At 38.7% G+C, this 11,914-nt stretch overlaps 1 protein-coding gene across 2 annotated transcripts in view; it reads right to left on the bottom strand.

Annotated features, from left to right (window-relative positions):
• Window positions 1-1,879: 1,879 nt before the first annotated feature.
• The window catches only part of ACVR2B (activin A receptor type 2B), a 108,172-nt gene continuing 98,137 nt past the window's right edge, over window positions 1,880-11,914 (bottom strand). For both annotated transcript variants that reach the window (XM_050311465.1, XM_050311473.1), the window contains one exon: window positions 1,880-10,977. In XM_050311465.1, coding sequence (XP_050167422.1) covers window positions 10,783-10,977 — 195 coding nt within the window. In that variant the 3' untranslated portion in view covers window positions 1,880-10,782. The remainder of the gene's footprint in view (window positions 10,978-11,914) is intronic.

Raw genomic sequence — 11,914 nt, 5'->3', positions numbered from 1 at the left:
AGCCCCGCACCCCACCCCCGGGAGATTACAAGGAGCGCCCGTGGAGGGGTGGCTGAACTAACCCCTGTCCAGCATGGCCACCTTGTGCTCCGACCCCGAAGGGCCACAGAATCATTTGGGTCAGAAGAGCCCTTTAAAGCTCGTATAGTCTTTAGCTAGAGAAGAAAAAGCTCATCTCTCATATGAGGAGAGACTGTGGGAGCGGGGCCTGCTCAGTCTAGAGAAGATTGAGGGGAATCTCATTAATGCATATAAAGGTGTCAAAGGCTGGTGCCAAGAAGGTGCTGGACTCTTTTCAGTGGTGCCCAGGGACAGAATGAGGAGCAGTGGCCGTAAGCTAAACTACAAAAGGTTTCCCCTCAACATGAAGAACTTCTTTACATTGACGCTGTCAGAGCACTGGAACAGACAGCTCAGGGAGGTTGTGGAGTCTCCTCTCCAAAGTCATTCCAAAATCACCTCGACACATTCCTGTATCACCTGCTCCAGGTGACCCTGTCGTGGCAGGGGGGTTGGACCCTTCCAACCCTAAAGATTCTGTGATTCTGTGATAGTCCAACTTTCCTACCATGAACAGGGACAACTCCAACCAGACCAGGTTGCTGAGAGCCCAGTCCAACGTGATCTTGAATGTTTCCATGGCTGGGCATCCACCACCTCTCTGGGCAACCTGTGCCAGTTCCTCACTGCCTTCATTGTAAAACATTTATTCCTTATGTCTAATCTAAATCAACCCTCTTTTAGTTTAAAACCATTCTCCCTTGTCCTATTGCAATAGGCACTGCTAAAAAGTTTGTCTCCACCTTTCTTACAAGCTCCCTTTAAGTAATGAAAAGCCACAAGAAGAACCTCCCAGAGCCTTCTCTTCTCCAGGCTGAACAAGCAGCTAAGGATGGTGGTATGGGGTTGGGTTAAGTCAATACTGGATGATGTTACATCAGGCTCCTTTTCAGGAAAACCACCAGGCCAGTTATTATTTTTCCCTCCCAGATGGCTGTTAATATTCATACTTGCCTCATGCCTGTCCACTGTACTGTAAGCATTTCCAACTTAACATCAAGTTAGAGGCATTTTTTGTCAGAAAAAATGGACCAGTTTAGCAACTGAAAACATCAGAACATCAGGACTGAATGGCTATGCCATCCTTTTGTTGGTGGAAGCTTTTCTGGAGAGGTCTGACCATGCTTCTTACCTCATGAGAGGATTTCAGAGCTCAGTGTGTTGCTCTGAGTGCTGGGAACTCAGGCTTTATTTTATTTTATTTATTATTATTATTATTATTAATCTTTTCCCAGGTCCTTTGGTTTCTGGCAGTTGCAGCTACGTTGCTGGACTTTGTTGATACAGCTTAACATGCACATAATGCTCTGTGTTGAACAGTTCTTTGCTAGGAATGATAAGCAGTGTTACCACAGTGCTACAAAGAGGCAACACACTCAAAAAGACATAGGAATTTTATAGTAATAAAATAATAATAACAAAAGGAAACAGGCTGCCCAGAGAAGCTCTGGCTGCATCGTCTCTGGAAGTGTTCAAGCTCAGGTTGGATACAACTTGGAGCAACATGGTCTAGTGGAAGGTGTTCCTGCCCATGGCAGGAAGACTGGAACTAGCTGATCTTTCAGGTTCCTTCTAACCCAAACCATCCTATGAGTCTATGAATTTCAGCTCATTCCCTCTTCTCTTTGAAAATGTTTGCAAGTGATGGGTAGTAGAGGCTTCAGCTATGCCTCTACAGAGGTTTTGTTAGAGATTTTGGATAGCGGAGATGCCATTGCAACACCTAAAACATTCTTCTATGAAAAAGGAAATCCTCCAACTCAATGCCAAGGACAATAAAATAACAATGATTTTAACATCACACCAACGAGGGAAACAGTTATTTGTAATTTACTGTTTATTTTCATATACAAAAAGATAAACTTGAAATAGTTCTTTCTAGGTTTTTTCCTCCTATCTGTTGGGGTGTAGCTGCTTCACACAGGGCAAATACTACATTCATACTGGTTTATTCGGACACCCAGTGCAAAGCTGAAGCAGCAAAACTCCAACTTGGCAGATCTAATTTCAAACTTGAGACTCATTTCTAAAATACCACAGTAAAAAGGAACAAAGATCCACTGCAAATTCATGAACTATGATACAATGTTCTTTCCAAAATGTCTTCATTTCATAACTGCAATACAATGGATGTCTGCATTAGGCCATTTTATGTGTACATTTTATATATACATACCTCTGCAGAATATATATATATAAAATATACATATATGAAAAATCAGCACACTTCAATCCAAAAGGGGTTACAGCAACGAGCTTAACTCTCTGTATACTTTTTTCTTTAACAGGATACTTTAGTATAACTTTTGTTAACTCAGTAGTACAAGCTATCTCTGTTCTACATTTTTATAGCTACAAGAGTGAAATATAACCTACAACATTTACATTTCACATATCTTGGAATACAAACAGTACTTATTGAATTTGAGCCAAGGACCAAAAGATTCTTTAAAAATTATTTCACCATCTGATAGAGCTTCCTGTAATTTACACTCAGTTTATTCTGCAATCTTCTAAATCATTTACTTAATCTCATAGTTTGAGTTTAAATCCATTCAAACTGGAAATCCTGGAGAAACAGGTTACTGCAAACTCTTATGTATACTCTATATATACAAGTTAAGTAACACAGCGTAATAAGACTTAGCTATTTATCCTAAAACTGATATACACATATTTCACTACGCTAGACAAGTCTTAGGATTTTTATTTTATTTCTTTAAATAAAGCACAAATTTAGAAGTAGCTGGTAAAACTTACAATAAGATGGTTTAAAATGACAAATGGTTAGGGTGAGATTTCTTCCTGCTGGTGCCAAAACATTTTCTTGTGAGTTTTTGTACTATGCTGTGTTGTTTAACTGTATGCGTCTAATGTTACATGCAGAAAGCTCTTTCCACAAGAATTGACATCAAACTGTACTTAAGTCAACTTTACAGTACAAAATTTGTCAAACTTAAGGACGAATGTGAAAATATTAACAGGTGAAAGATCAGGCTTTCAACTCTATCACAAGGATCATGCAGAATTCGTAAGCAGATAGTTTGAACAGGTTGACAATGGCATTGTGCGGGCTTATGGCATAGAATTGAGGCCAAGAATGTTACTTAGTTTGCAGTAACCACCTCCTTCAATCCTGATCCACCAACAGATCAACTTTTGCATCATAGTTATTCCATTGGAAGGCTAGCAGCATTGCAAAATGCCTCCTCCTGGGAGATTTTAGTACTTTGATTTACCAAAGATAATAATCATCAACCATCAATAGCCACAGAAACATTAGACAGTCAAGGAAAAAAAAATGGGGAAAGAGAATTATCTAGTTTTTTTCCTTTACTAATAGTAAATTAATTACTAGCCATTCATTACCAGTAATTAAATGAATTACTAGTAATAGCAAATTCATTAGTATTTGGACAGGAAAGCTACTATGCTGTCCAAGGAAAATACAGGCTGTAATGCTGCATCAATTACATGGAACACACACAGTAAAATGTTAATGTAAAAAATGGTCTAACTTTTTATTTTTCCCCAGAAAATACAGCCTGAAGAGAATTCTCTTCAGCAAAGTACCACTAAGAAGTTGCTGTAGTTGAAGGTCTGACTTTACAAGAAGACTCTTGGGAGAAGGTAGTTGGAAAAAGAAAAGGACCAGACAGGTTCTAAGTCTTTTCAACATGATTTTTGTAAGTCCGCCCTCAGGAGCTATGAGATGGTCCAACCTCCTCTTCCTCCTCTGTCATGGCTGGATTTTTGGTTTAGGTTGTTTTTGGGGGTTATTTTGGTTTTTTTAACGGAGGTGGCAATGCTGACATGCCAGCAACTACTGAATTAGGATTTTAATTGATTAGGATGGTTACTGGTTAAACTTCAGTTCATCAAAACAGTGGAAAAATTGAATAAAGTGTGGTCAATGCCTTACTCATCACAGAAACAGAAGCTACAAAATCGTCCCAGAACATGTTTTAATTTTGCAATACCAACCTTACTGGAATGTTATACACTGAGCTTTTGCTTCTTAACACCTGGAAAGATTAAGAGGCCTCTGCTTCAAAATGGGCCAAAAAATGCAGAAATAGTATTTTATTCACATTATCTGCCCCATTAAAATACTGAAATAAAAGGCTAACAAAGGAAGCACTTTTTAGAGAACACTTTTTCTAGACAGGTATCCAGCACAATGCCATTATAGAGCTTCAGAGAAGCCCTTTTGGTTTCAATGTTGGAAAACAAAATAAGTTTCACTTTTTTCCTTCAGTCCTTGGGGATCACTTTCTGTTGACATATGTGTGTATATATATATATCATATATATACATGTACATATGTATATGATACATATATATAAACACCCATACGTAGCAAGGTTCCTGTTTGCAATATGTTACAATATTGTAGTATCAAGGAGAATCCAGATAGCAACACTGTTTAACATGAGGTTTGAGGTAATTGGTTTTTGAAATACCTGGATCACAGACTGCATCCAGAAATAACAGCTGGGCAATGAAAAGTGGGGGATTTTTTTTCCGACAGAAAAAAAAAAATCAACCTAGTAAAAAAAAAAAAAAAGAAAGCTTACAGCAGTTGCTTTTACATGGAAAAATAAAGGCACAACAGAATAATAGCATTACATTTCAGAACAGCTGGATGGACGTAACACAAGTATGATCTCCTTCTGTGGAAGTGTCCTGACAAAAAGGGTTGCTGCTTACTCCATAGGCTACTACTTCAGTCAGGGAGCCGAGCGTCACCCCAAAACGAGTTACAAAACAAGAACTCCCATGTGAGTAAGGGACCAGGCGTGCAGGAACACACGCACACTCGTGGTCACACAGGATTGGATGGCAACTCTCTGATTTTCCACAGGGCCAGGACTTCACCCAAACACAGTTGAGGGACTCAGCAATTCTAGAAGCCTGCTTGAAGTGGCGTAAGCACTGATTTCAAAAGGCACACTGTCAAACCAGCTCCAAGGCAGAGCCATTGTTTGGTTTAAAGCTTTCTTCAGTAACTCTCACCCAGTGACACTGTGCTGTCAAGGTTAAGAGAACTAAAAAAACTGGAGTGAATTTTAGGTCTGATGGAAATATAAGTTAACCCCCCCCACACATTTCAAGGTTTTTCTTGCTTTAATACTTTTAGAATACCTTGGTTTGGTTACACAGATTTGAAAAGCTCTTTCTCTAGGAAGAACTTTGGATGTGACAGTGCTCCTTTTCTTCAGCGCCTCCGACGCAGACTGTTAAATTTGATGTTGGGAACACAGAGCACATTATCTGTGTGTTCTGGTGAAGCCTGATTAGTCGTGTCATTTCAGAGAGAAAGAATTTCTAAGAACTGGTTTTATCAGGACTCTACTGGCAACAGCTCCTTACAGATCATATTGTCAATGCAGCAGATGCAGCTGCTATAAACGGATACAGCAGCGAGCGAGATCAGCCTGGCTATTTGGCCTTGGTAAACTCTTAACACCCTGACTTCACAACTCACTGCAGCACCCCAGCATATGCCAAAAGACATACTGCTCACACATGGACACTCGCATGAATACATGAAAAAACTCCTCCTGGTTTAACCAAAGATGGCCATAGAAAAGCAATAAGCAACTTTAGCAGAAGGGATGTGACATGCAAGATAACCTAAACATATACTCAGTGCCATCCTCAAAGCATGTCCAAGTACATCCAAACTTGCTCCTCAAACTGTTTTCAGGCTACACTTGTTCTATCCTCTAGACTTTGATGTAGTGCACACTTAAACATCATATATATTTTTCTTTATTTATTTGCTGTGCGTACACAGACCTTTCTCCCTTTTCCCTGCAGAAACATACTAGACATTACAAAAATAATTTGTGGTATAAAAGAATTCTCACACAATGTAGAATTTTTGTTTTGTATATGTAACTAAAATATATATATATATTTTTCCAAAAGTAAAAAAGTCAAAATGTCCTTATTTTTCTCTATTATATAGTCTATTTTATTTACAATGTTACCAAACAATATCTTGTATGTAAAAGTGATAAAAGTTTGTGGGACACTTCCTCCTTAGCAACTTCTCAAGCGGAGTGTGGCTTGAAGAGGACTGCAACAACAGCACTGTCACACCTTATCAACCAGCACCTTCCTCTGCAATACAAGTTCCTTTCATACCAAGTGAAACCAGACCTTTCCCCAATAAAACAGGGCAAGCTCTTACAGTCTGACTAGAAAGCAGCACAAGAGGAACAAAACGCGTGTTCTCTGTTTTCCATGCTGTGATATTAAGGGGGATCAGGATTCCTAACAGTGAGGCCTGACCCAGCCAACCTGGAAATATCTGCTTCCACTGAAACCAATGACTTCAAGGGAGAACAGCAGGGAGTCAGGAGACCCAAGGAAAATGCAGTGGAATCACAGGGAGGCACTCACGGACGTTCTCTTCGAAACAAACGTACACAAAGATTTTGGCACTTCCATAGGTGTAACTATCTAGCACTGGATATTCTGTAAGAGAATTTCAGCTGAAGAATGAGGCAGAATAAAAAATGGGTTTCTCGTCTTAAACAGAAATTTCTTAATTATCAGGACCAGCTAAAATCCTTAATCGTAATGAGTAAGCCTGGTACTACTTAACTGATGGTTACGCTGGTTTATAACCATCTCTTATAATATGCATGTATATTTTAATATAAGCCACATATAATTTCCAGCCTTGATGTACTAATGCAATTTCATTAGCAAGTCACAGCTCTATCATCCCAAAAAACACCCCAATTTTAGCTCCTGTGGTATTTCCAGTTTAAAAATATGAACTCAAACTTTCTCCACCTAGGAAACCAGCACAGCCAGTGCAATAAATTCATAAAAGGGAATTACACTGGAGGGTTGGGGAATTGTGGCTCTTAAATTCAAGGAGAATTTTTACTTAGGATATTCAATGTTAATATTCACCTCAGAACTGCCATAAGGGAGGTCACCAATAAAATTCTGCAGGCAAGTTTTTTAAGTCCTACTTCCTCTAAGACTAAATGGGAAGTGAAATTTCGTGCTTGGGAAGTAACAGAAGAAGTGTTGTCTCCATCCTATTCAAGGGAGCATTAAGAGTTGCTTATGACAACTACACCTATGGATGTGCCCAAATCCTGACTTGGAAAAAGCCTCTGCAGCACCAAACAAAAACAAAATCATGTTGTCAATGAAAGTTCAAAAACTAGTTTAGTGGTGAGGGAACTACTTACTTGACAGCTCAGCTGCTGAAAGACCAATAAGTTAAAAGGAGCTTGTCTTCATTAATAAAATAAATATCAGTTAAAAAAAAAAAAAAAAGCTTTAGCCAAACTCGTACAAATTTGGAAATAAGCAAAAGTTCAGGATTTCCTTCTCTGCTGCAATAGCAAGACACACGTACCTACATACCTACATATAAAACTTGTAACTCAGCAAACACGCAATTTGGAAATCCTTTTTAAAGTCAGTTTCTGAATCCTGCTGACAAGATGATCTATAAGGAACCATTACACCAGGAAGATGTAATACTTTACAATCAACATTCGGTCAAGGTTTGTACGGTCGTGCAGTTCCCCGCAGTAAGGTAAGCTACATGTGAGAATTTTTGTTTATGCTTTCTCAGAAGAGAAGATTTCAGACACTGTCTAATAGGCTATTAAAATCATATGGCACTTTCAATAAATACTTTAAAGCTTCTTAAAGAAATCAGGATAAAAAAGCAACTGCTGTAATAAGCCTGTTTTAACTATTATACGTAATGCTGAAGGAAAAAATCCAGAAGAGCAAACAGTTATTAACAGTTAAAAGACAGTACAGCTTTTTTTCTTTCTGCAGCAATGTGAACTGGCTCCCATTCCTGGGGAAACGGGAGCAAGCCCACCTCGAAACAAGTATTCACTCAACCTTAACTGCTCTACGCTCCACCCCAACCCTTACATCACTTCACTTCTAAAACATAGTCACATTATTATATAAATCTCAGTGCAGAAATGTATTAAACATGAAAAATACTGATCCTGCAAACATTTACAACCACGCTTAACATCAAGTGAGTGCCTAATGTCATGACACCAGAAGAGCTACCTACACCCTTAATGCCAAGCGTAGGTGTGTTGCAGCATCAGGCCCAAAGATGCCAACCCCCACTGGGGACATCAGCTGGGTCAAAATGGTATCGTTCTGTCTGGTTTTGTCAAGGTTTTCTCAACATCAAGAAACATAAACTTTCAAACCTACACACGGAAACACAGTTACATGTGTGTACATACTAATATGCAATATACATTCAGTAACTTGAAAGAATAGGTTAAGACTTTATTCAGATAGACAAATTAAGGCAATTCTCTTAATGTCTCTTCAAGATAAAGGACCATGTCCTCATTTGTGACCTCTAGGTTTTAAAGCTATACTTCTCAAGAAATATATTTCAATTTTCTTTATATTTTCTCCAATTAGCGGTTTTGTTTGCTTAATAAATTATATCTGTGCAAGGGTGCACACTGATAATTTGGCAGTGGCAAGAAGTCCAATTCATTTCTATAATACAGACTTTTAACATTTACGTTACAGGGTGATTAGTTTAGGACTGCATTTTGGCTTAACACAAAGGAAAATTTAGAAGATCTGGCCATCCAATGGACATAACTTTGTCAGTCTAGCAAGACACAGAATTCATGTTATATGCAAAATAAAAAAAAAAAAAAAAAAAAAATGAGAAAAAGAAGAAATTAAAAAAGAAAAGAAAAAAATGATGTACTGTCCTTTCACTAAAATAGACCAAAAAAAACCCCAAAAAACAAAAAACACAGAATGGAAACAGCCTTCACAAATAAGAGTGAATAATGCCCAGGTACCTTATATAGGCAGTTATTCTACAACTGTATACAGTTATTTACAATGGTGCTTTATTAAACAAAACAACAAAAAAATGGTAGCATTTCCTAAAAGATTTTGGAACTTTTTTTCTTTTTTTTCTTTTTTTAAAACTCCCTTGTCATAAAAGCCAACTTACATTAAAATATACTTACTACAAGACAACACAACTAACAAAATATATAATAAAACTCATACAAGTAGAAAATTCTGAGGTATTTCTGGTTTGAGGTGGTCTGTGGTCATGAAGTTTTAAATTTTTTTCAGTTTAAACCTCGGAAGCCACGTAATGTGTGTGTGTATGTTTTGTGTTTGCTTTTTTTTTTTTAAGTTTTTTTTTTTTTTTAAACATTGCATGTTTTGCAAATTAAAAAAATATTTCATAGTTGAATCAGCAGCATTAGGAACATTCACTGACTAGAGCGAGTTTATGGCATAATAAGAGTAACGGTATTTTAGAATATGCACCACTTTAAGACAAAAAAGTTTCATCACAGAGTAAGGAGAAAGCAGTGTCAAAGAATCCAGTCAGAGAGATGCTGTGGGAATCACTGCTGCTGCTCAGCTGGGCAGCCCACAGGGTTCTCAACATTCTTCAGGTATTTTCACTCCCCCAACCCCAAATTAATAAAGAAAAAAAATTATACACCCAGTTTTCACCCTTTTCCTCTTTCCACTTTCTGCACTGATAGCTTGGTCTGACAGATAATCAATCCAAGGCCAAATTTCCTCAGCTGACTCACACTTAAAACGAGATGCAAGAATTTTCCCATCTTCCAGTATTTTACCAATGTGCTTCTGAAAGCACATTTTCCCACCTCTCCTGATTACACTGCTTAAAAGCATCCTTCCCACTGCTACCTGGAGTTAAAAAATAAAAGGTAATTAAGAGTCCTGCTTTGTTCTTTTACTGCCCAAGCCCAAGATTCTGGAGGAAGAAAGACCTAGCGCCTTGCTTCCAACCACTGTCTCTTTAACTCTGCTTTCTCCATACTCTGCAGCCGTTAATACTCTGCCCAGAAATGTCCTTCCCCTCCTCTAATGGTTACCTGAGAAGTAGCTCCATAGCAAATGATGTTTCCCCAAATGCTGCCAAGTCCAACGTCACTCTCCCCACCCCTATTCTACGCTCCCCCCTTCAATTCTACCATCAAGAATCAACATTCTCCGCCCAGTTACTTTTTTTTCCATGTTACAATGACACCCGTTAGATCCGTAAAGACACATCTGCTGTTTTTTTTTGAAGCTCACTTCCAAAAAAATAAAAATAAAAAAGGAACCGAACCCAAAACCAAAACAAAATGGGGAAATATCCTTTTGAGGAAGGTGTGTTCTTTATATAACAGTCTTAAGTTTCCTCCACAGTTTGCAGCATTGCGTTTTTGAAGATGGTAGGTGGTTTTCCTTTATGTCACATAAGCTTTATGTCACAGATGCTCCGCTCAGAAGACAGACTGATAAAGAGAAACCCAGAAAACTGAATAAAATAAAAACAACTGAAGTGAGTTTGTTGAGGTTCTGAGGTACCTGCACCTTTTCTGCATTCATTAGTCGGCACCTGAATGCTTGCTGAAATGTCCATTTTTTTTAATACAGTAGAGCAATGTGCTGGTAAAATTGATCCAATCCAAAAAAATAATAATAATAATAATAACAATAATAATAAAAAGTCAAGATAAAATAGCAGCTGCATTCATGGGTTTGTTGGATTTTTGTGTTTTGTTTTTTTTCGTATTTTTTTCAAACGTTTTCCTTGTTGTTTTTTGTTGGTTTGTTTTTTGTTTTGTTTGTTTGTTTGTTTGTTTGTTTTTCCAAATCCGCTGAGTCTGGAAAGACAAAAGTGAACCAGGACCCAGGACTCAGATACTAGACTCTTTGGGTGGCAAGTCCACGTTGGTGACGGACGTCACGATGGAGACGAGGCAGTCCGAGGTAGTGCCGTTTACGGATTTGCGGATCTGCGCAATGCGCTCCTCGACACAGCCCGCCGAGAGCCGAGCCTCCGCGTCGTGGTCCCAGCACTCTTCGATGGTCACGCAGAGCTGCGCCAAGCCCTGCAGGCAAGACGGGGAGAAAACACCTTCAGCAACATCATCTGCTCCCGGGACTGCCCTTGAAGAGGGTGGTGAGGTCCATTTGGCACAGCCTAACGCTGTGAAGAAAACCTCTCCATGATGTGCCGATTACCCTAGGATAAGCTTTAACAATTACACTAAATATGTGTTTTCACATTTACGCTTCTGCTTTTTAAGGCTGTAAGGCTTTTTTTTAAGGTTGCATGCAGCCCCTAAAGTACTTTTTTAATATCAAAATAAATCCCAAGATTCAGCAGTCAGAGCTTTAAAAGACAAGACAACAAGAATTATGATTCCCTTGATACAACTGTGAAAGCTGGCAGTGCTGTGTCAGTTACTATGAAACCACTGCTTTGTTTGCAATCACTTCTCTCCATCTCCCCAAAATAACTGAATTCAACAGTGCTGGGATAGCACAGCTCTTATTTGAACCCTCATTTAAAGAGGAACACTAATCTTTTTCTACAGCCCACGGCTCTCCCTGACTTCTAGGCAGTGAGTTGGTACACCTAAGTCTAGCCAAATCCATAGCAGTTTGGTCAAAATAGAGGCATTTGGCTTCTTACTGAAGCCCTGTGAGACGTCATCATCTGCTCAGTTTTCCAACATGAGAAAAATCAGCTCTTTTATTAGAAACACGAGCCTGAAATGATCTACCTCTGGGAAACCCATGCTGCATTTTGCTTCACTGTCTGCTTGCCTTCACATCTAATTAATTTTTTCCTCAAAAAGCTGTTCCACGCCTTGCATGCTATCTAGCTTGTGAGGAACATGTCCCTAATGATATGGATCATTTTCTTTTTCATAATGAAAGGACTTTATTTTCCATTCTCTCACCATATTAAAGGAGTCCTACTAAACCACCACACATTCCACATTCAGCGCTGGCTGATTAATCAGCTGGTTTACTCTCTAA

The sequence above is a fragment of the Myiozetetes cayanensis genome, unplaced genomic scaffold (assembly GCF_022539395.1).
Source record: "Myiozetetes cayanensis isolate MyiCay16 unplaced genomic scaffold, myiCay2020 scf1, whole genome shotgun sequence".
NCBI classification, from domain to species: domain Eukaryota; kingdom Metazoa; phylum Chordata; class Aves; order Passeriformes; family Tyrannidae; genus Myiozetetes; species Myiozetetes cayanensis.
The sequence above is the reverse complement of the archived record's forward strand: the minus strand, read 5'-3'. Positions and strand labels throughout refer to the sequence as shown.